Below are 26,037 nucleotides of genomic sequence, written 5' to 3'. Positions count from 1 at the left end.
AGAAAAAAAAAATTCACTCTACACAGAACCTAGTACATTTCATAGAATCATAGAATAGCTTGGGTTGGAAAGGATCTTAAATACCATTCAGTTCTAACCCCCCTGCCACAGGCAGGGACACCTCCTACCAGATCAGGCTGCCCAAGGCGCCATCCACCTAGGCTTGGATACTCTCAGGGATGGGGCCTCCACAGCTTCCCTGGGCAATCTGTGCCAGTGTCTCACCAGTCTCATCGTGAAGAATTTCTTCCTAATGTCTAATCTAATTCTAACCCCTTACAAGTTAGAGCCATACCCCTACCGCTACATGCCCTTGAAAAGCATGACCACACCCTAAAGCCATGATCAGAAAATAAAACAGTTTTGAAACCTCATTATAAACATTAAAAGAAAAGGCCCAATTAATTTAAGCACCAGACGGCACAGATGCAGAAAACTCCTTCAAAAATGCAGCTCCTATTTATCATTTATACCTACATGGAACATGACAACGGGGGGAAGGGAGGAGCATTATCACAAATTACTTACCATGTTAATGAAGAATAAAACTGTTAATGTTTCACTTATTTTCTCACAGTGAAAAACACTAGGAGCATGCTGCTTAATGTTCTAACACACATCTGCTTCTTAGAGAAACTTAATAATATTGGTTTTACAATTCTTGAGCACTGTGGGTTTGATTTCAAGTATTTAAAGAGGCTTCCACAAAATGCCTGATTTCTAAGGAAAGCTCACCACTGATCATACCAGACAGGCAATGTATCACACCCCAGGGATTAAAACTGCTTCTCAGAAAGCTATCAGAGATACAGATGCTTTCCTTTAACCTTCTTTTACTGCATTCTGTAAGATATTACCACACTGAAAGATGTGTATCTACCACTCACCTTCTGAATCAAACCAGAAAACAAAAAACCAAAAAAAGATCATGTGTGGGGGGCACGACAACAGCGACAGGAGAGGGACATGACAAAGAACCCTTCATTTTTTTCTGTTCAAACAGATTTACCATTTTCTTCTGCGCATTTCTGTAGATCAAATTGAATAATTTCAACTATCATATGCATCTTAAATAATCCCCCAAAAATAATAATGGTCTGTTGTGAGTTGGGACCAATGATGAGTACAGCTAAGGCAGGAGCTGTAGCCTATAAGGCCAAGGTAGGAGAAGCTAAGTTAGACTGACAGTGCTGTAAGAATACTTAAAAAAAAAATACAGAAAAAAATAAAGCAGTTCCAGAGTAAGGTACACCTCAGTCTATCAGGAGTCAAACTATGTCCAGCATCCTGTGAAGGTCTTCATTCTCAGAAGGAAGGAGAAAGATTAAAAAAATGAAAAAAAAAGATAAAATATCAGTGTTACCCTCATTTATTTTAATCCTAGAAATCCCACTCTCATGTCCTGCACTATTTTGGTAAGCTAACATATGTACGAATCTAATGTTTTTATTTTACAAACTCTAGAAGTCTGTAGCATCAAATACAGACCAAATGCAACAACTCTGACATGAAAATAGAGGAAAATGCTATTTTCTTGTATGCAATACTCAGATTTTAAGTATATGAATTTCAGTTCCTCTTAGTATCTCATTTGGTAAATACTGCAAAAATGAGCATTTTTCCTTTGTTCTTTGTAAAGATGAAGCAATTACATTCACTTATTTACCTTTTAATCTCAGTGCAATTTTCTGTAGCCCACATCATATGCCAAAAGCAGATCAGGAATCATTACTGTCTGCAGACAGACTAGGTGATCAAACTGGTTTTGCTTTACTAATTTATGGCTTCTGACAAACCAAAGCTTTCTTCTTTATAAATGCCATTACAGGAAGACTCAGTCCCACCAGATGAAAGATTTCAGACTTTTGGAAGAAAAGTCTCCAACTATGCCTTCATGATCTAAATTTCAGCAACATGGGTCATAAGAAAGAAGCCAACTCTAACTCTAACTTTCATACCTGAACCTACCTCTCCGTCCAGCGCATGACTCTAGTTTAACCAGCAGTTTGCACCCATTTAAAATGTTTTAGGTACAAACCTATGGAAATTTAACTTATATTTGTTTTATCTTTATATCTGAGCCAGAAGAACATAATTCAAAGACATTAACTTTAATCAAATGTGTTAAAAATATACACCTCATGACTCCGTTGCCACTCTGCAGGAGATCAAGTGGAAGAAAAGGCACTACAAAAATGCCTGGAAAAACACAATCCTTCCACAGAAAAAAACTTAAGATAACTTTCTTCTTCTTCAGCTATCACATGCTGCTGGCCACCCCATTAAGATAAAAAAACCAACTAACTGAAACAAAGCAAATATAGAACAATAAATACAAATCTTCACTTCCCTAATGAATATAACAGGTTCTGAAATGACCAATTTTAAAACTATCTCTCAGAAAATGTAATGCTTCTGTACAGGGATGTTAATTAGTGAATTATTTGCCATTAATCTTTTTTTTTGTGAAAGTGTTTTCCTTGTACAGATCACCCCTCTTGGCAGACCTCTGTGCTCCACCACTTCTGTCAAATACCAGCTCACCTACTTTATGCTTAAGCTTTGTCTGTAGGACTGCAAGTCTCCAAGTGCAGTGGTGAAATTTTCTTAAAAGCAAACCAAAATTTCTTTCCACTTGCCCAACTCCAATCTCTGTATTGGTTATGGTGGGCACTCCAGCTCTCTCTCTCTCTGGATCCATCTCTTTGTTAAAATGAAATGTTTCAACTGGACACTGAAAATTTTATAAAAATGTTAAAAAGAAATAGGATTATGAGCCAATTTGTCTTCTGTAGGTTAAAAGAAATTCCTTAGCAGTAAGTTCTACTTAGGTTCAGCCCAAGTTGAATTGGAACAAAAATCTATAATGAAAGCATTTGTAAAATGCCTGCTCCAAACCCACACCCACTTCTGCAAAAACGTTCTGTTCAAAGCAAACAAAACACTCCAGCCACCAGGATTGACATTTAATTTCAAACAGCTTTCCCACCTCTCTGTACATCATATGAAATTCAAATCAACAAATAGCAAACAATGTCATGAGACAGTTACTGAAAAGGCATCAGAATGCTCACAAAAAGCAGAACTCTCTGAAGAGTTACTATCCTTTGCAATACCAGTCTGGATGGACACAAATCCCTCTTCTTCTGCAGTCTGCTCTGTCTCACTGTGATTTCAACTCATCCTTACCTCCTGCATTCATCTGGGGCCCTGAATGCTACAAACCACGTTTCCATAAATGAAAGCAAATCTAAAGCAGAGATTGATCTTACTTTATGATTTTCTACAAGAATTCCACTTCAACCAAGGTACTGCTAATCAAACAATTATTTTTAATATTCCAGCAATAAGATTTTTTTATGTTCCAATCTGTAGACAAGAACAAATACAGTAATAGAACATCAACGTTAATTTAAGAGGAGATGAAAAATGACTTAATAACACTGCAGCAGGATAACCTTCGACAATAAGTCATGAAGACATAAAATTTTTAACAAATTCATTCTTGTACCACTGTATATTCCTGCTAATAGACCAGGGCACAACTGAAAGATTCTTAATAACATGCTGCACAAACTTATATAGCAGAAAAAAACCCCAACTTTTATAGTTTTAGTTTCCCTGATGAGCAGTAAAACTGGGAAAAGGCAAGAAGCTTCCTACTTGCTTTCCCTTGAGCAAAGGGCAGAAAATGAGTTGCAGTTAACCACAAAATTCAACATTGAGCCTCTATTTAATAAACTATACTAAATAGTACTATAGAAAGGTTTTAGCAAAGAACGCTGTATGTACCTAGAGAGCCAGAATAGGACCAAAAGAGGCATGACAGTAATTTGCTACTAGTTTCACTCAACCACACTCCAACTGGAAGCTGCGGTACAGTCAAAACTCAGGAAATTCTCCCTTTGCTAATCCAGTTACGCATGAATTAGTGTTTTGTAAAGGGGCCTATGTTCTTACTAGTACACAGACCTGCTATACGCAGTAAAAGACACAATATAAAAGGGAACAAGAATTCTCTAATACAAAGCACAAAAAAACGTGAAGGTTTTGTATATACTAAATTCCATGCCACTGTAACTTCTCCCCCCGCACCCAACCCTCAGCCTTTCAGAGAACAGGGAACCAGATTGGTCAGTAGGTGACCAGGCACGTGCAAAGCTGAGTTCTAAAAGGCTTCCTCTGAGAGTGTAAAAGCTGAAGCACACTGAATTCTTTTAGGCTAAGCAAAAAGGAAGGTTGGGCAGAAACCAGAAAACATCTCAACCCTTGCATGCTTATATGCATTCTACAGGTATTCAGTCTCAGTCTTGGTAGCGAATGCAAAACAGAATACAGGATTTCTTCACCCACTCAGTAATACAATTTCATATTTGCTTATGCTTTTCTTTAGTTCTCAGGTCCTAGATTCCTTAGAATTTCACTAGGAAAGGAGAAATGGAAGGAACTGGTTCTAACCTAGTAGGTATAGAAAGAATTGTCAGATTTTAAACTTATTGAACGTTATTCTTGTACGGTAAATGTTATTCTTTCTATTCATGAAAGACTGATTTAAACCAAAATATTTTATAAATCAGTAATCAAGTTTAAAGACTGATTATCCGTCACTGTTCACGTCTAAACCTGAAATTAAGCACTTGTTTTTCATAACTAAAAAAATAAGGCATATCTACCTGCATTTACAAAATAATTAAGCTTAGTATTTGTCCTGTTTCGTTGGACATTTCTTGCTTGCTAGCCTATTTGTCTATTCATAGTTTAGGAATGAATGGAAATTGGAATTTAATGGAAAGTTCACAAATACAGGAATTAGAAATTGATCACTTAGTTAAATAAAAATCTAAAGCTTTTGAATTAATTTCTTTTTTGTGTTTAGGACATGCTGCATATTTATTTAGAGGTGTTACTACCATTAGTAAAAAAGATCCATTCAGATTGTCACATCCTGCATGACATTCCTTCCCAAAACCCCTGTTTAAAGATTAAAGCTAATTGTCACTCTTACGTTCAACAATTTCATGTTAATCATTAAAATAAACCAAACTAATAAAATAGTTTCCCTGCACTTCCAGAAGAGGTTACTCTAACAAGAGGTAGGTTAGTATTTCCATACAAGTGCTGAGGTCAGTGATTTCTAACACGTCATGCCTCTCCTGCTCCTTTGTAGCATCTAGCAGGTAAAACCTAGTTGACTCAAAAGTACATGGGACTTGGCACATCACTGAGGTCTTTCAATTCCTGAAGGATTATTTTCATTGGGACTGTGAAAACTTAAAGTTAAAAAAAGTGAAGTAACTTCATAATGGGAAATATTTAAGATAAAATTTGGAGTAGAAGTCAATTCAGAGCACTTACATAAAATATAGAAGACATATCAAGAGAACGCATATACTTGTAAAAATACAGAACGGGTATGTACATGTGTATACGTTTATAGAAACAGACCAAGATTTTAGCTTACTTCCCCACTAAATATGTAGACACACAACAAATATGGCCCAGATTAAGAGATCTTTACTTTATTCCTGACTGTTATGGAACAACGCTGTAGGAAAACAAAATTGATAAAGAATTTCAGTATTTTTCTACTGAAGAACAATATTTTAAAAAACTATGGAGACGAGAGCATTTAAGCTGGCATTACTCAAGCACCATCTGCCAAGATGCAAGACTTCTGCTTAAAATGCAAGCCTTGAAATGGCACCCTCACACACATTTATATAGATAAATATATTAAAAATCTGTTTCAAATTTTGAAACCTCTAGAACGGTTTGAAAGTTTTTTCTCCCTAAATAAACCCTTATGAAGTCCATGAAGTAACCATTATAAAGTTCAGGTCTCAGTTTTACTAGAGTACAGAAAGAGTTACAAACTGTTCCTGTTCTTCACAGGAATCATTTTCAACTTGAATTTATATAATTTACGTGTTATCCTACCAATAAATTTATCTGCTTAACTTATATTCTTTTTTAAAAAAAGCAGGTACACTCTAATTTGAACAAGCTGCCATAATAGAATCCAATGTTTAGTACTCGATCATTTTCTGAAGTCTCCTGAAAGGACACACTGTCAAGTCCTACTGACAACATCTTCAGACGTCAAGAGTGAGTCATAAGTTTTCCTTTCATGTACGTTAAGGCAGGATTTAATTTCTCAGGCTCAGGTGTGTGTATGAAAAGAATCACAACTGACAATTCATTCTCTCTCTATAGGGAGTTACTTATTGCAGCTCGGTGTGCGAAAGAGAAATCAGGTTAAAGTATTATAAAAAATAAAACAACTACTTTGCTCTCCCATAAATGGACTTTTTGTACTTTTCTACAGTACCAACAGAAAAGGCCCCAATAAATACCTTAAAATTCCTTTCACCATTTACTAGGGCATGGTCAGCAGCACACAATGCTGCTCACAATGTCAGATGTTTATGCAGCACTAACTCACAGTAAATATCTCATATATCAAGGGCAAAATAGCGTTCATTCTGTCAAAAAGAGCTCAAGTGGGAACAAATACACGAAATCTGACCTTTACATCAAAAAAGCTCTTTTGGTTACCACTGAGAAAAATAGGTTCTGTTACAAAAGCTTCCAGCAGTCTGCATTTCTAAACCTGTTTGATGAATATTCCTATGTATTTTCCCCCAACTGAGGCACACCAAGATATTTTCAAAGAAAGAAAAAAGAAACAGAAAAGAAAAGGAAAGAAAAAAGATGGATTGAAATGCAGTGCAGACCTACTGCTGTCCACAGCTACCAGATATATCAATTTGGACAACATTACCTGCCACCTTAATTTCGGATTCAGAGACACTTTTTTCTTTTTCAGTTCAGTTGTTCCAAGAGCCCAATTAAAAAAAAAAAAAAAGTTATTCATATTGGAACCCACCTACTTACCTCTGACCAGCAGCAGTCATGCATAAGTTATGATTTTCATGTGCTGATTATCAAAACACATGACTGCTACGATCTTAAATAAAACCCTCTACAATGATTTTAACTCTTTTAAAATAATTACCACAGACACTACCAGAAATTGTAGCAAATAAAGACTAACAGTTGAGGTATTTCTAAACATTAACTTACCTTTGTCAGCTGTGCAGATGCTGACACCCATTACAGGCTTCTGCATTTCTAGGATTATTTATCACAGTTTTCTCTAGAAAACTAGTGATTCTCATAAAAAAAAAAAAAAAAAAAAAAAAAGAGAGAGAAAAGGGAACCAGTGTTGTCAAGATCCATGTTTTGAATTGCTGATCAGAGCTCTTCAGCAGACATCACTTACAGTAAAGACTTGAAGTGATGCATGGATGGACAAAAGCTTGTCTATTAAGAGCAGTAACACTACATTAAACATTGCTAAAATGCAATGGTAGATGGCACAATATATTTCATTTTCATCCTAGAAATGAGCCAGACTCCAGTATTTACCTCTACAGACACCATCTAAAGTGTTGGAAGGTTTTTTTTCCAACACTGAAGGAAAAACAGACACAATGCGAAAATATCCCATCTTTGCTTAAGAAAGCAAAGCCTGAAACTTACACAATTAACCAAAGAAGAAATGTATATTTTATTGTTGATTTAGCTCACTGTAAACAACTTTCACCTCCGATAAAGAGCATTTAACTGGAAGCAAGGGAATACTAAGCCCACTTTGAGCAATCCTAAAGTATTTGAGATGTACAAGTTTACTTTTGGCCATTTCTAACGCTTACAACCTGTCAAACATATATTGCCTGTCTGTAACTTGTTCTCCATTTATACGGGACCTTTCCCACAGAGCAGGGCAGAAACACCCCATTCCCAAAATATAAAAGTTCCTGTTATTTAGTTACACAGATCAAACAAAAATGCTACCAATTTTGCTTAACTGCAAATGTATATAAGTGTACATAAATACAAAACAAAGTTTAGAAAGCTCCAAGGTTTCCTCCTTATACACTAAGTTTATTAACCTTGCTCAGCACGAAATTTATGTGTTCACTTATTCAAGTAAAAAACAACTACAGTGTGTGTAACACTGGCAGTTAAAAATACACAAACCAAGGCCTCCTTCCAAATTTATCTTAAAGCAAAGGAGAGAGAAAAACCTTGCATCATGCTCTGAAGCCCATTACCAGAGCTATTTTGCTTTTCCTGTTGCAGCCAGAAGAGAGAAATCAGAGGGTAGACTCTATAGGAGACTATCACTAGACTGTTTGTTCAGCTTCAGCACTTCTGACTACAAGTGAGACAAAATATTTAGGTCCAACTCGTGACCTGAATACAGCCCAACAGCTCAGAATCAACACTCCTGACTCATGGTTTCCAAATTCTTTGGCCCATAATAGTCAACAGTTCCACATAACTGAATTTATTCATACCAAAAGGATGGGGCAGCATTACAGGATTGCAAAATCCTACACTAAGCTGGAAAAAATCAAGCAGCCTGAAATCACGAAGTGTCTGAAGTAATAATTTTTGGACACTTGTGATCTGACCTCTTTAATTTTAAATTATTTTCATAATGCATGCAAGCAATCACAGATCTTCTCTTTTAGAGGACCCTTAACTTGCTTAATGGATAGAACGAAAGATCAAAATGTGCAACTGGTATTTTATGGAAAGCAAAGCTCTGTTCTGCTAGACCAGATTCTTGCCTTTGTTTTAACTCTCAGGAAAAGTCTGAAGAGAAATCAGGGACAACTAAATTCTACCCCCTGTCTCTGCCACAGAATTCCTGTGAAACTTTTCTAAGTTCCTCCTACTCATACTTATTTTCAGGATGTTCAAATGGATGTTCTTGGGTCCCCAGTAGCAGAAGCATTCAATACCCTTGCAGTTCCATCAAGGAAGGGATACTTCCAATATTTAAAGCATCATAAAAATTATATGCTTTGCGGGAGGGAGATTAAGAAAGGACTACTGTCCCAAGGCTTATCAAGGTTGATATACAACATCTGTGTATGTTTGACATTTGTGCTTTAGATTCTTATCTATGTATAACGAACAAGAATACCACCACCTCGTCTCACAGAAATGTCAAGATGGTAAATTACTTACTTTCTTGAAGCACTAGGGGGCTAATTAGTTCTCTAAAGAAATTCTGTAAAGAAAATAATTATTCTCTATTCAGGTCAATGGGCTAATGTTGTAGTAAGAAGATACATGGCATGATAGAATGCCTTATATTGCTTCCTATTCAATACAATGAAGGAGAGTACAATTCTGTCAAAATAGCCCTACAGTGCTGCAATTAAAAACGTGTACCTTATTTCTTACTTAATAGTAAGGGAGGTTTTTCGTTAGCAATACTAGCACACGATGATGCATGCAGAACCCTCAGTAACTTGACATCAGGACAGGTTATCTGTTTAAAATAGGAATTTCCAGCAAACAGATCTTACCTAGATGATACCTAATAATCTCTGATTTAAACCAGGAGATTAGGCCAGTGATCCTATACTTTCTTGTACTCTTTGATCCTTTTAGCATAATTAAAAGACAGGTATAACGCACACATGTAAATTGCATTAATTATTACTGCACCATAACCTGTCTTGTCATTTCCTAAATCTTCAGTGACAGATTCAGTCAAGACCTTATGCCTTCTGCAAAGGAAAGGAACAAACTCTTACAAGTTCAGTTACTACCAATGCAGTTATTTTGGATATCTTTTCAAGAAAGGCCTTTTCTACTGACCCGCAGTAGAAGATTTCTGCTCCCTGTCCTACCACTCCATTATGGTCTACTCACAAATAAAGATTAAAGCCAGATTCCTGCTGGAAACTATTTTAAACCTACTATTATTCTCGCTGACTAAAAATTAAATTATATTTTGATGGGATCACAAGAGAAGAGTGATTTTTTTTCTTCCCCAAAGTTTGCCAATTAGTCCAACGGCTTAAATGTTGACTTAAAAATTCTCTCATTCAACAAAAAGCACTCATTTCTGTATTTCTGAAGAAGATAGTAATTATACTTTTCACATTCCACCTAATTAATACCACATGTAAGCTCATTCACAGACAATATTGTTCTTTGGTTTTGGTTTTTTTTTTTAAATATCACAAAAAAAAGAGGCAAAGTTATAGCTGTACTGACTAAATCTGCATGAACAGCTTGCCCCCTGGCAACTAACTCGGCGAGAACATACAAGATTTGTTAACAGATATATGAAGCCTGATATGAATAAAGAATGACTAGAATGTTTGTAGGGTTCACAAGAAACAGCATTAAAAGGTTGAAAAGAAATACTATGCATTAATTACAACAGCACAATGTGACTTCATTCAAATTAAGAACAAACTGAACTAAAGATAAAGTGTCAAGAAGATGAAGAACAGAACTGCAGCTGTAAAGCAGCCATATATGGGAACGGAGAGAAATGAAATTCTAGAACTTTGCCTAAGACAAAACAAAGAAGCAAAATGTCTTCTGCAGCACCCATTTCTCAAGGGTACAAATGACAAGTACAAAATCAGTTTGTCATCATGGTGAGGGCTCAACAGCCAGAACTCCTTGTTTTCTATGTTGTTTACAGGTAATGTTGGTCTGACTACTTGGACACGCATCTCTGGGCTTCTGAGTATATGGGTGCAAAAGCATAAATAGACAAAATCAACTTAATTGCAGATTTTGTTAAAGAAAATTGCCTTCCTCCTCCATAAGATCCGACACTAATTTGTTACACTTATTTTCTGCTACACTTATTTTCTACACTTATTTTCACTAACACTGCTAGAGCTGGGGGTAGATGAATTTGCACTACATAAAACCAAAGGATCAAGCTCCTATATCCTGAAGTCTGGGCAATTTACTCAGCCTGAGGGCCCTGACTGACTTTGAAGACAGCCAATTTGCATTTTAATCTAGTAAGTGCTAATAGCACACTTACTTCAAGCTGATTTGAAGAGGAAAACAGGTATTTTTCCTCAAAATGACCTTTAGTTTTCCAAGACAGGGTTCCTTAGATAACTACCGCTACTGTACTGAACATCATATATATTTTACCTTCATAAACATTCCAGTGAAGCAGGGAAATATTATAATTTCTTCACAACTAATAAGGAACAGAAGTGGAAGACAAAAAAAAAAGAAAAAAAAAAGACTTATCTAGTACCACAATTAAATGCTCATTGACTGTGAAAAGTAAATCAGGTCTCGAGTTCCTAGCTAGTTGTCTAGCTGCTAGAAAACATTCCTTTCATATAAAATGGACAGACAATTGAAAAGTCAGTTACATTTTGTTCTGTTATCCAGATTACATTTGTTCTGTGCTTACCTAACAGCCTAAGTCACCTTAGCAAACAGCTATAGTTCCCTTATATCTAGCTGCTGAGCTAAAAGGTTTTCAAAGGCAGGTTTTTCTTGGTTTTCCCTTGCTTGTGTTGAAATGTTGTCTGAGTCAATTGCCATGACTGTTCACCTCAATTCTTCACAGAGCCTTTACCTGAAGGTTGCTGGTGGACAGTAACTTCTTCCCTTTGAAGATGCACGAGCATGTAGAAGGTGCAAGTTAGAAAGAAGAGAGAGGAAAGGAAATGTTGGGGCTGGAACGCCAAGAAAAAAATGCTAAGTAGAGGTAACTTCTAAGATTGTTTCAGTACCTTGCTTGGACTTACCAGGAAATTTAGCTAATGTGAAGACCAGTAGAGTGCTGGGTAATTTCTGCAACAACTATACATACTAATTGTTATGGAATTAGCTTTTCTCACTGACCTTTAAATGGCAGAATAACAATGAGCCCTTCCTCATGGTCACCTAGCACATAAACTTAGTACTCTTAGTAAATAAGAGTTCTTTTAGGTTCCTTCCCTTGTAAAACATGTTTTGAAACTAGCTTTTTTACCACGCAGCCTCTTCCTACCTCCGTCTCTTGGGAAGCAGTATGGAAAAAAGAAAGGTTAGCTGTTAGTCCTGTGCAATTTTCATGTGGCATTAACGACTAGAATTCTAGAAAACATGTGGTCAACAGCTATCCTTGTGCATTGCCAAGTACTCTGCATGCACTACTACATAACAGCTCTCAATGACAACTAAATTTTATTTGAAAGATTAAACATGAATCCGCATCATAATTCTCAAAGGAATGAGCTGAATGTCGCTCAAATGTGCTCAGCGTTAGTGACCTCTCGTCTCAGAGGGAAAGAGTTAAATATCCCCTTTTATTCCCTGAAGGCTGCTGGACCCATGCATAGGTGCCATGTTTTATTTAAAACATGCTCTCTCTCAGTAACCACTTGTTCTAATTGGCAAGGCAAGGCTGGGTCCCTAAAGCACATAGCTCGTTACATTCAGTTTGGATTACAAAAACACGATGAAACAAACTGCATCGAAACGTACAAATTAACAGCTCAGGAGTGCACAACACGAACATGGAATTAGATTGTAATATGGAACAAACTCCACAGGGAGGCTCAGGAACAAATCACTAGTGTCTCTATGAACTACAGAAGGTTTCCAAATGAGCAAGTACACAAAACAGAGCACAGACTTTTCTATAACTCAAGCAAATTGCTAAATGGAAAAAAAAGAAAAACATTGCCTCTCTTATCTTCTGCATGCATTTATAGGAGAATAGAGTTACAAGGAAGTTTAATAAATTAAACCTGTGGGTTGCACATTCTAAATAGGTAATCCTGCTTTCATGCTGGCAATATGCAAACATCATGGCAATTAAGTCATATTTCTAAACATTTCTTTTTTACATCATCAGAGAACCTATACACAAGAGACTGAATTACAGCTGGTGTTTCAATGAGTCATTTGCAAAGGTTATGAGTTAGAAGGTGAACAAGATATTAACAAAATAGAAAGAAACCAGCTTTACCAGAAAGAAGAAAACATACTAGAAAACGGAGCTATAAAAAACTAAAATAATTTAAGTCTGAGAACAAAAAGGGTTGAGCTCTTTTCTTTGCTTGTAGAACAACCTCTACAATGGGTTTGTTAATCCCCTGTGACAAGAAAAAGAAATACATGGAAAAATATGTGACGTTCTGTCAAAACAGAGTTAAAAATTAAATTAAGACTATTTGGCAGTCTTTTCAAGTAGCCAGTACTGAGAAGTATTCACATTTTTATTTTGAGTGTAATTCATATTTTTAACAAATGAATTTAGCAACATGCAATCCAATGAAACAGCCACTAAAGTTCTACAGGGTAGTTTGCCGATAGGATTGATTGACTGTAAAATGTTGAAGTTCTTAATTAAGAAGGCATTTAATTTTCCTAGACTGTGTGGGTGAAAAGATACCTTCAAGTGTGACTGAAAAAAGCCCTACTAATTTGAACATAGTAGTAGCCAAGTAGAAAAGAAGAAAAGGAAAAACCTGTCCTACCTCAATACACAATATTTGAGTGCCAGCTACGAAAGAAATTCTCTTTCTTCCACTAATGATTATACATAAATAGAAATACTTCACTGGTTTGTCCTCCATCAGTGCTTGCCCCTTCCCGCTATGGGAAAGTAAAAAAATCTTCAGGGTCAGCAGTGAAAATCCAGCTTATTAATAAGTGAAGTCCCACCAAAGTAATTTATCCATTTTTGTTTGGTTGGCTTTTGCTCTTTTTTTAATTCATTCCATGGTCTTCTCAAGCTTAGCATTTATCTCAGCTGTTCAAGTTTACTAATTATGCTAAGATAGTTCTTGCCTACCGGTCTTCCCCTTTTAAAAATTTCTTGGGTATAGAGCAAAAGAAATTAAATGTATGCCAAACGATATCTATGCTTTCATCTGGAATGCTATCATTACTTATTAGGAGGTGCTCTAGAAATCAGGAATACCTTTGTTGCCACTGTAACCAGCTATACAATTTTCCAAAGAATTACTTAGCTTCCAGCCTGCGTAATAAAAGTTGAAGATGAAACTTGACTACTCTCAAGTGGCAGCCAGCAAGCACTAGTGAGCAGTCCATGCACTTCAAAATACAAAGATAGGCATGAATACAGCAACAAATTGAGGCACCAATTTTCACTAGGAGCCAACAAAGTGAATTTCATACTGAAAAAGAAACATTTTGTGTATAGAAAAAAGAAAACTAGCACTCAGTGCTATTTTCAAACTTTTGAAAATGCTGCTGCTTTTCCAGCAAGGCAGTATAATGTGGATCAGAACTTACAAGGATAAAAAAGCAAACATAACAGATTTTTAATCATTCACTTAGGAATTAAAACTTTATGAAAAGAGAAGGGCTCAATAAAGCTTAATTTATAGTTTACCATACAGTAGGATACAGCAAAGATAAAATTTGAACTAGCAACATGCAAGATGCACCTGTCAAAAATATTTCCAGTAAGCAAGTGGACACCTTGACTGTGGATCAAGTTAGCAGTTGATTAACAGCAAAATCTATTTAGGCAGCAACACTGACTTTTGCCAGCTCATGCTTGCAGTAGGCGTTATTACTGCCAGACAAGACACTGTTCTAAATAGCTCTTAAGGTTTCCAAAGACTGAGAGAAGAGGAACTTGTGTATTCAAGTGCCTCTGAGTCACATAAACCCCCCAATTTTGTAAGCTCTGAAAACTGTGTGAGACTTAGGCATGAGAAAATAAAGGTCTGCTCAACAAAGCAGCAGGGTTAAGATGCACAAAACCATGAAATAACTCTACAGTCAGCCATCCGAGTGAGTTCAGGAAAGAGAAAGAACAGCAGATAATCTGATACTTCTAGAACCAGATGAAATACAGAAGATATCAGTGTCTAATTTTATTCTTTTCCCCTTATCAGATCTCTCAAATTCAGGAGAATAAAAGACACTACTGAAGCTGCAAAAATTTCATCACGTGGCATAGAGCCAAGCATGTGTATTGACAATACCTATATAGTTCCAGCAATACTGATTTCTGACTGATAGATTGAGATTAAAAATCTATAATTTTTACTCAGCAAAATACCAGTATATAAAAAAAGTCTTTGATTTCAAACTTAAAAGAAAAACCCTCAACTAAGACTTGGGGCCCTTAAAAGTCAAAAGAATTCTTGTGTTGAAATATTTTCTCAAATTCAGTGATGCTGATCTACTGCTTCACAGAACATGAACACAAACATTGCACAGCTCGATTAAGAAGAGAGATGGACATCCACCTCTAGAAGTTTCAATTATACCTTCAGACAGAAGGGCTATGAAATTGATTCACAAATCCATGAATCTCCTAACCATCAATTAATCTTTTTCCAGTTTTCTGAGTGCATTTCTCCATCAAACCATACAGTGCCGCACTTACCTTCAGCTTCACATACTACTGAACAAACTGAAATCCATTTCCTGCACCCCTCTTTCCAGTGCTGATTGCACTATAACACAAATCAAACTTTCTAGACTGACAGTCAAATGGATTGAAGGCAGACTGCACTTTTTTGGGTGATTTAAGTAGAAAGCCTAGTTTTACAGTTTTCTGTATTTAAATATTTGTTCTTACTCAGTAACAGTTTGTTCTGTGACTGTTCCCTGAGGTTTCAATTAAAACTGAATTCTTGAGGTACCACGCGGTGGTTTTGTGAATGTTTGTAGAATTCCTGCCTGAAAGAGACTATTTTGTAAAAGTGGCTTTTCAAAAGTACTCAAATAATGTCCCGACCTGAAGTTGATATTAAAGCTTACATAAACCTAATGGGAGCAAAGATAGATTAATAAAGAATACTTTTGAAAAATTTCACTCATCACTGTTCTCTATTTTAATCATTCATATTTCACCGTTTACCATATTGAAAGAAGAGAGGTTGCAGTATTAGCAAAAGATGTGGTGTCACTAGGGGAGGCACTGGCTGTAATTTGCATTTTTTCACTTACTAGTCTATATTCTGATTAAAACCCTCCACACTTTATTGCATTTCTATTCTGAGTGTTGCAAGAAGTCTGAAGCAAGTATGCCTTAACCATCTGAACAGCAAATTTATTTCAAGCAACTTAATATGTAGAATTACACTTGTACTGCATTTGGAGACTCTGAGGCACGGATAGCACGTGGTCAGTGCTGAACAGGAGACAATGTTGTAAAGTACTTCACAGAAGTACAATTAACGTGAAATTATTTTAGAGAGGCTCTTGAACATTTCAGAATCTGCTCCTTCTATGGGGCTTAAATAAAACAGGACAGGTATTCCTCCTAAGAACAGACAGATGGGATGAACAGGAGTCAAAGAGGGCTGAAAAGGATAGCAAACTTCAAGCTTCTCTCTGGTACTTATCAACCTTTATGGAAATGAACGGCAGATTTGTGGTTGTACAGAAGAGCTTAATGAACCTTCTAGATCTAAGTCAGCACAGCGGGCAAAAGGTTGCATATATCCATGCAGTATCCAGCTTACTCTTGCCACAGATATCTGAGCAGCCTAATCTATATAATAACCTGTGAAAAGTGTTCCCATGTTTAATATTAAAAAAAAGTACAAAGATAGCAGAAACAAGGAATTCTACTCTCCTTGCTAAATAACCTTGTTGCTTTTGCTGTTTGTTTAATCTGGGGACAAATTGCAGTGAAAATACTGTGAATTTAACTTGATAATAAATGTAGAAATCACAAGTATTTGGTCAAGACAAACTGACAGCCCCAAACCATTGCCCTTTGCTCCATTTCTGTGCTAATTAACCATCACAGACATTAAATTATGACCAGGGATGGGGAGAAGAAGGGCAGAAGTAAAGAAGAGCTCATGATCATGTCTTTACAAACTCAGACATAATTCAGAAGGTCTGAATTTCTGTGTAATAATTCACACTGCAATGTAAACCCAACAATGTTTTCATCTCTTGCTGATTTGTTGCCCTTCTCCCAATTTATGTAAAAAGATAATGCTTACATAAATGCAAGGGGCATTGCTGCTCTGTGTGTCTCAAATTACTTAAAAAAACCAAGAAGATTGGATCCCCTCTAAAAAACCAACCCATTTAATGAAGTTACTAACCTTTCTCGTTGTGTGGATTTCTTTTCTCTAAAAATAAAAGAGAAAGGAAACGATGATCAAGAGAAATAATACTTCTCAATTTTCCTTTGCATATAAATCTGCTTCAATACATCTGAATTAATAACTTGCCATATCAAAAGATAAATAAGAGCAACTTTTTTCACATAGTATCTTTGGCGTGCCTGGGCTGGTGAAAAAGCATCTTTCAGCAGCTTATTTGCCTAAAACTTTACTATCTGCGGTGGCTTAATTTACAGAAACAATACCATACATCTTTATTTCAATACGGTGGCTGGAAACCCAATATAAAAAACATGCTAAAATATTACAGTAACACGAAAAAAGAAAAAAAATAAAAAAGACTTATCTGGGATTGATGACAGGTTTTTATTTACTATTCAAACAGACTGCTTATTTTAATGCTACTTGGTGAGGGAATTGTAGTTAAAAATCTAAAACGGTAGAGTAAATTTGTCATTTTCCACAATACCTACTTTTGTTACAACTAGTGGTAGCTTTTTAAGTTACTCAAACTCTTCAAGTCTTATTTCATTAAAATAAACAGATTATAAAGAAAATCTCGACGTTTTCAAAAGCTAAGCTTACCCTCCAAATCACAGAAGTGTTTAGATATCATCTTGTGTTTTTACAATAGAAAAATGAACTTCATCACAGGTAATGGCTTTTCACAAGAATTATGGAATAGAAGTGACGAATTTTCCTTCTTGTTCAAAACAAAGCAATCAAACAAAAAAAACACAGTAAAACCAAAATAATAGATGCTTTGTTTAATACCTGGCCTACTGGCTGTGAAGTTTTAGATACTCTGTTAAACCCCAAATATGAGGGATGGGCCATTCTGACATCTTGGAATCAGAAAATCTACATTTCTGAGGTATGCAAACAGAAATTTTTTACAGTACTAACGAACACAACAGTTGTACTAAGCTTGTTTCTAACAGTGGCCAGTAGGGGTCCTATAAGAAAGGACTTGCACTTTGTTTGATACACTCTTTCCAGCGATCCATGGCTTTAGAAATCAGCCGGAGAGATATATGCATCATTTTGCTGAACAGCCTTTGACAATCTTTATAGTCCATATGTTTGTTTAATGAAGTGATGCTGAACCCAAGATCTGACATCTACAAGTAAAAAAATCTTTTTTTTAAAAAAATCTGAATATTTTGTCTGTTCCTCTAGGAGGTATTACAAATGCTGAACTATGACATTCCTTTAAATATAATTAAAAATAAGTTCACAATACTAAATACAACCAAAAAAAACCAGAAGGGCAAAGCTAGAAAATAGTAACAGGAGAAGGTCAATAGCAATTCCTAATATCTTAGACAGTAGAAATGACCTTGCAATAAGAAAACAACATGTAGCAATTAGAATTAGCCTACTGATGAGCTACTAATGATTTAACGTTCAAAGGCTGTAGGTTTAGAAGAAGTGGAGCAAGGGGTTTTCTACACCAACTTTTCATTTTTTATCAATACTGTATTTCAGAGGTTATTACAAAATAAATCCTACAAAATTCCAAATTATAGTTCAAACTTATGCATTTTGAAAAGCACATCATCCGCACAGGAGCTGTGCTGACAGCAGAACTCTGTAGTTCAAGGGTGTTCCAGGATTCGATAACTTCAAGAACAAGGTTTGATTGGTACATTTACCCAAGTAGTTCTTGATTAGCAAATAAATAGAGCACCAAAGTGAGGAAAATCTGATTACATATACATACTGGAGAAGAAAAACTCATGCACAACTCCTGAAGGAGATGCCAATAATATGGTTTTGATAATCTAACAAAAACACAAAGCCTTTTACTGCACTTACCAGCAAAGCATTTCGAACAGAGATTCATAGTCTTGCTGGACCTGGGGCAAAAATAAAAAAAAAAAATAGAGCTAAAAATTTCATTATAATTCTAATCAACAGAGGGAAGTTTTTTGGGGAATGAAGCAAGGGTACAAAGAGGGTAACATCTTAAATGGCTAGGAATCAAAGATAAGTGGCTGGAAGTGGCTGAACTAGGAAGAGGGACGGGGGAAGAGACTTCATATGGCAATCTCTTTCCAATTTAAAGAGCTTCCAAAACACGACTTGCACGCATTTACCTCACATTCGAAAATAAACTTACTTTACCATTCAAGGTATAAGTTACATTCAGATCTTTCTATTGCAATATGATAATAACTATCAACAGGAAGAGCCAACACATTCCACTTGAATATCAGACTCTCCTTGGCAACGGTTTTGCAGTCCTGACAAATCCTGAATACAGTACAGCAATAGACAGATTAAAGCATTGCACTTATGAGGACACAGATGCGCTCTTGGAAGTCTAGCAGAAACGTCTTTAAGAAGTTATTACATCAAGCTGTTCATTACCACCTTTGGCTGCATCCAGAAGTAATTTAAAATAACCTGGCTGACTTTGCAGCGACATGGACTAGTATAGTTCATATGATCCATTAGTGTGGCTCAACTTTGCGGGCAGTAACCTTCAGCTGAGAGAAAACCAGCTGGAGAATGACAGCAATATCTTACACCTCCCAGATGTCTCCAATGTGTTTGCGCAATTATGCCACAAGTGTTCACCCTCATAAACAAAGTCAGTAGACCCATAAAAAAAAGAAAAAAAAAGAAAAAAAAAGAGGATATAGACCTCTCTAGGGCTACCATGAACCAGTATACAATGGGAGCATAAGTTTCCCCAAGTTTACAAAAAGTTCTCTTCTAACATCACAATATTCTCTTCTAGAAAGTGAGCTGGAGAATATTCTCAAAAGCTCTTCACTTGTTGAAATGTCTTTAGGTTAAGAGCATCCCAGTTTCTGTGCACACTGCCCCATATTTGATTTGTTCAGTGTTCCTGAATCAGCTCTACCATTACAGATAAGCATTAACACCATCCTGACCAGTTATGAAAGTACATCTTGCCAGGCAAGATTGTATCAGAACTGTCCATGCCCACAAGATTTTTTGCCTCCTCAGGGTAGCCTCTACCTGTAGCCAAATGAATTGTATCTTCATCTTTAGAAATATGCATACAGAAAATCAACTGAGACTAACAAACCAGTTGTTTTCTATTTCCAGCCAAACATGGATGGAATTTTGAGATGAGATCTGCACCTTACAATATACACATTATAAAAATCAAAACTGCTTATTGTTGCAAGACGAATTTTGACATGTTTTTCAAAGCAATTATATCACAAATGAACACAGCTATCAGAATTACAGAATTCACCACTACCACCCCTGAGTTTGCAAATGGGTATTTTGAGCTATTTTCCAGTAACAAAGTCTATCCAGACTTGATCAATGATATCTTAGTATTAGTCACATTAAAAAATTACAAATGCTTTTCAAATCATGCATGTTTTAAAGCTGGTTTACGTCAGGCTCAAGAATTCTATAAGAACACAGTTCACTGCAGATATTGGATATAAGCGTTTGCCAGCTATAGCAAGAGCCACAGACACATGAAAGGTAGTTTTAAATGCAAACAGTATGTGCACAAGAGAAAAGTTAATTCCCAGGAAAAGAAAAGAAAAACAGCATTTGTAGCCATACAAATACATCATCATCTTGGTATATACTCAAAGATTTGATATCTATGTTGACAGCCTGCACAGATTATCTACCTTGAAAAGAACTGCAATTAAAAAAGCATGGTGAGTCAACACCTACAGCATTAGTGTGCTGCAGTTCAGTACTCACTGCTTATGGGTTAGACCTCTGGAGCAGCTCAATATGCCAGGGAGGAGCTCCTCTGCAAAGCCATTAAACCCCAGGAGCAGCAAAGAAAAAGGCAGGCACAGTTCAGGTGGTTCATACTGATGACATTGGAACGGGCAATGACAAATGTTTTCAGTGGCATTATCAACCATCTCAGCTGTTAAATATCAATCCAAAGCTTCATATAATATTTACTTATCAGCACAACCACAAAGGAAAATGCTCGCACACAGACAACATACGGGGGGGGGGAGGGGGAGGAAAAAAGGCTGCCATTTACTCATAACACAAAACCCTCCAGATTTTCTGAAAGGACAGTACTATTGGGCAAGTGACCTTGTGAGTTCAATGACTTCAGTTCACTGTTACAGTTTCAAGGATCACTTTCTCTGTGATCCTTTTATATGATTTTTTTTAAGGTACCCATGTCTGTCTGAAGCTGCTCTGTAAGATAAGGATCAAAACTTTGACAGGATTTTTTCTGCTTCAGCTTCTTTTACACAGTCACGTATGTCACTGCAGATCAATCAACATTAAACTGAACTAAGAAAATGGCATTTTTTATTAGAGACAGAGTTAATACTGCCGATCAACAATCAGCCTCTTTTTGAAAGTGCAATATTTAATAAGAGCAAGTGCTTTATAAAGAAAATGCATTAAGCAGTTTACATACATCAAACTTCCTAGGTATTATCTGAGAGTCATGCCAATGTCTGTCACGAAAAATGCATGTTTGACACCCGTTACACTGCAAATCCCTCCTCTCATGGTTAGGATTTCCTCTTTATAGCAGGCAAGGGTTCCCTCACCAGACTCAAAATTAGGCAAACCTCCATATTGCTGCTTTCTCTGTGATGTAAATCTTGTTAACCACATTGCTGGAGTATATTAAATACTTCCCAGTGTCACCAGCATTCACCAGAAACTCATACAGCCAGCTAGAAACACCAAAATACAGAATTTCTTTGCTCCTAGTATCCTTTTCAAATGTATCACACATCTGTAATATCTGTTACTTCTTGAGGCAGTTTTATTTGAAACACTCAATCACCTAAACACTAAATCATCAAATACTCCTGGTCACAGCCTCCTTTCCTTCCACTTCATAGAAAAGAGATGGTCACAGCAGCCAACTTGATTTAGAGAAGGTGTCTTTTACGGAAAGTAATACATTTCAGATTTCTAGGAGCATACAGTGAAATCATGAGTGCAAAGGTAAATCAGGCACAACAAAGCTAAAGTTCAAAGTCAGTCCTAGCAACGAATTGTGTGGTTTAGATTGCAAGTTTTGAGGTTGACACCCAACATTTCTACATCTTTGTGTTACAGTTAGGTCAGGGATATTCAACATGCTTGTGAAACAGTTTTCAAATCACCACGATTTTTAACTAGTATATATTAAGGTAATGCCCATATCTCCCTCATAGAAGTCCTCTTTATGCTTAACAGCGCCTAATCCAGAATTGCTACAATACACGTTAAACATACAATACCCCTAAAAAGCCAGTTTTATACTAGTAATTTACAATCTCCACTTGTAAAAAATTTAAGCTAGCATTCAGAGAGACATTCATATGTATGGATAAATCAAGTCAAATAGAACAGCATTATCTCCAAGGAAGAATATAAAAGTTAAACCCTACTTGAAAGTATTTCCATCTGTCAAAAAGAAACCACTTAAATAAAGGGTGACATAGAATTATTATGTAGATCAGAAACCACAACGTGAAGCAAACTTGGAAGGTCAAGTGGCAGAGCAAGTTAAAGGCAGATGATACTTCAAGTCAGTTGGAAAACCCCAGAGGGTACAGAATGATTGCATGCAACAACTCCCCAAGACTTGGCCTCAAACAAGTGTAGGTATTAAAAATGCTTACACTGCCAAAGAAAAAAAGGCTCCCTAACAACACAGCATGAAAGTAGTAACAATGACATAGGGACTATTGCGGGGTACCATTCAAATCAATGTGTATTGCACTCTATGGTCAATGGAAGTTTTTTTTTCCTTTCCCCTCTCCCAGTAAATGAATTTATCAATAAGAAACCACATCTAGAGAATGAAGTTGATCATCTAGCCATAAACCTCAAAGACAAGACTGTTAGACATACAATAGGTGATCCGAATAGTCAGAATCTAAGAAAGACAAATCTCAATCTGAAGGTTCAAGAACAAATAATGTGGAAATTTTGTGCATTCAAAGAGAGTTAAAAAGAAATATACAGAAGTCTGCTTGATCTCAGCCTCCCTCACAAAAATAATTTTCTGCCAAGAAATTTATATAGGCATTCCCAAAGAACATTCAAGGTTTTGCAACAAAAGCCTGTGTTTTCCAGCAGATTGTCAGACACTTCCCAGGTTCCCGATTCCCCTCTTCAAAAGGAAATTAAGAAAAAAAAAAAAAGGAAAAACAAAACACAAACCAAACCAGGAATGCCAACAACTAGCTTAAATCCACAAAAGTGCCAAAGGGCAATACAAAATGCTCAATTTTGTCTATATTACGTCTCCTACACTTTTTAAGGTAGTAGTGAACTAGGATTATTAATGCAAATACCGACCAACAGCAAGAATCATGCAGCTGTGCTACAGTAAAAATAATTAATGATTCTAGCATGGGTGTATATTCTCAGTGCTTGAAAACCAAGCCAGAATAATTGTCATTCTTGAAAATAAATTTTGTTCATTTGTCTTTTGAAGACAGAAGAAAAGGGCATTTGGAGAAAAAAAATAATTTCGTATAACATGCACGCATTAGATATTTTACTTTAAAGATATCTAAGCCACAGATGCTAATTAAGTACAATTGCAATATCCCACATTCTGCATTTTTATTGGGAACAAGGTTTACCAGCAAATCTAGTAATGATTCTTTTCGATTCAGAAGTTCCTATGACTCCGTAGTAGGAAAACATATCTGCTTCAGTGGCACTATAATTGTGTTGGTGATTAAATGCATCATGTTAAATGCTTCTTGGTCCCCTTCCAGTACAGCAATCAGAGCGAGATCGCTATGTCATTACAATACAAATATGTCAAAGGCCCTGAATGATACCTGTCCAATACAGTCAGGAGCCACATGTTTGAAGAATCATTAATATGATATGAATAATGTATTTGATTAGTTAAACCTACAAGGAAGCCTCCTCCCTATACATTCAGCACATACTGTTTCACATATTTAGCAACTCTGGACAACTATACATAAGTTAAATCAACGCATTTATGCTACTGTAGTTAATGGTCTATCACCATTTCCATTATAAAGCAATTTTCAAAGGTTTATGACTCCGCTGAAGAATTCACTCTAAGTTGAATCCTGGCACACAGCAAAAGCAAAACCACAGCCCACATATGTTTACTTTCATCCAAAAAGACTAGAAGGATTATTTAGCATTAAAAGAAAAACTGATCCAGTTCTGTATTTCCCCTTAGACTTTTCATCATTCACTTAGAGCATACAACACTTCACTTTGTACAGGAAGGAGGTTAATTAGATTGTGCTAATAAGACCCTCAGTCGTCCTTTGAAAGTTACGTATATCCTGCACAGCAGCTTCTGAGGCAAGCCATTTGACTTTTCTAGATCAGAACTCGCCTCACTGATTTCATATATGCTGCATATTTGATATTTATAATTCCTCCTTAATTTATGATCCTGCTAATGGCATACAGGCAAGGTTTTCTGGACACTTTAAACAACTGTTCATATTTGTAGACTAAGGCAGCTCAGTTACTTTTCAATAATGATGAATGCCAAATTCATCTCAAATAAAAGAGCAGAAGTGGAGCATGTCAAATGCAGGTGGACTTGCAGAGAACTTGGCAAACAGAATGTTCACATACACTCAGAAACAGATTCTTAAGTGAAATAAAATCTGAAATCAAATATCCCATAAAAGCAATGTCCTGTACTCTATCCATTCTATACTCATACATTCAGTGATAAGCATTCTAATTTCATTAGAAGAGTGTTAGCAGTAAGATTTCCTTATTACTACTACTACAAGGTTTTTTTGCTTCGAAAATATGAATTTTGGTTTTTAACTCCCTTTTAACCATGAGCAATTTAAGTGTTGCTTATCATTTCAAGAATTTTGGTAAGCTGCAGAAAATGATGCTTCAGACAGTGAGTCACACATTTACAAGATCCCCATCATTCTGACCTCAATCTGAAAAGAAATGGAGGGTAAACTTTATGCACAGCACTGTGTACCAGTGCAATGCCCTTGTGGGAGCATTTCACGCTCAAAAGATACCCTGATGCATCCCAACAAAGTAGCTGTACCACAATTTATTAATTTTTTCAATAGCTACACTAAAGCATTCTTTTACAACTCTGTGGCTGAAGCACTTCTTACGTTTTGAAGATACAGACTCTGATGAGCTATGTTGACAATAAGGACACAGAAGAGCACCAGAAAATGGAAAAAATACACATCAACAAAGTAGCACCTTACTTTTATAAAACATCATCGGCTGTGACACAAAAGCACTGATAGAGTTTCAATTCAAAGCATTCTCCAACAATTCATACAATAAACTGCAAAGAATCCAATGCATCTAAAATAGGTAAGACAGGCTGTAAGAACTTAGATCAGATTCAACTGGGTTTCCAGCTGAGCTTACAAGTTGTTGCACTCCAGTCAAAGCTAAATGCTTCATACTCCCATAAATACACCTATCTACACTTTCTTTTAAAAAATCTCAGCAGTAAAACCCTATACCAAACATTCCTCTGCAAGTCTTCAATACCCTTTTCACAAAGGTGTGTAGCCTGTCACTTAAAGGACAGTAAAAAGGTTGAAATACTAAGCATTAAGAGTCCAAAAGGCATTTAATTGAAAAGCAAGAATAAAATTTGAAAGTTCTGATCTACCACTTTCCACAAATTCCTCAGGGACAATATTATTTACATGTAAATAACTAACACTGCCTGTATGACAACCCAATCATCTTCTTCAGAATTAAAATTTGAAATCATATCAACTTTATCTTTTTCTTCAGATCAGACACCCCTACGCTCAGCTGCTAAACAGCATTCAAAAGCCTATTCCATCTGTGTTATTCCTTTTACCACAGGGCCAGTAATATATACTAAATAGTAAGAAGTTGTTAGCAGAAAGAAGCTGGAAGAAACCTCAAGAAAGTATCCATTTTGAATCCTGACTTAAAGGCATGGCTAATTAAGTATCAAATCTCCACAGGAAACCTATCCCAATACTCTGTGGCCTCAACAACTAGAGTTAGCTCAGAAAACGGGAAAACTTTCAATTTTTGCTGTTTGTCCCTTTTACACACACACACACACACAAAAGCCTTGCAATGTATTTAAAAGATGTTCTCTGTTGTACACACAATAAATAACATTTACAGGGACAACTTACATAAACCTGTCAAA

At 36.2% G+C, this 26,037-nt stretch overlaps 1 protein-coding gene across 2 annotated transcripts in view; it reads right to left on the bottom strand.

The window, feature by feature from the left end:
• Window positions 1-26,037, bottom strand: part of ZFAND3 (zinc finger AN1-type containing 3) — a 137,723-nt gene that overhangs the window by 87,869 nt on the left and 23,817 nt on the right. For both annotated transcript variants that reach the window (XM_054062431.1, XM_054062432.1), the window contains exons 2-3: window positions 18,732-18,772; window positions 16,893-16,919 (exon numbers count right to left, since the gene is read on the bottom strand). In XM_054062431.1, the coding sequence (XP_053918406.1) occupies window positions 16,893-16,919; window positions 18,732-18,772 (68 nt within the window). The remainder of the gene's footprint in view (window positions 1-16,892; window positions 16,920-18,731; window positions 18,773-26,037) is intronic.

The sequence above is a fragment of the Cuculus canorus genome, chromosome 3, assembly GCF_017976375.1.
Source record: "Cuculus canorus isolate bCucCan1 chromosome 3, bCucCan1.pri, whole genome shotgun sequence".
Classification (NCBI taxonomy): domain Eukaryota; kingdom Metazoa; phylum Chordata; class Aves; order Cuculiformes; family Cuculidae; genus Cuculus; species Cuculus canorus.
The sequence above is the reverse complement of the archived record's forward strand: the minus strand, read 5'-3'. Positions and strand labels throughout refer to the sequence as shown.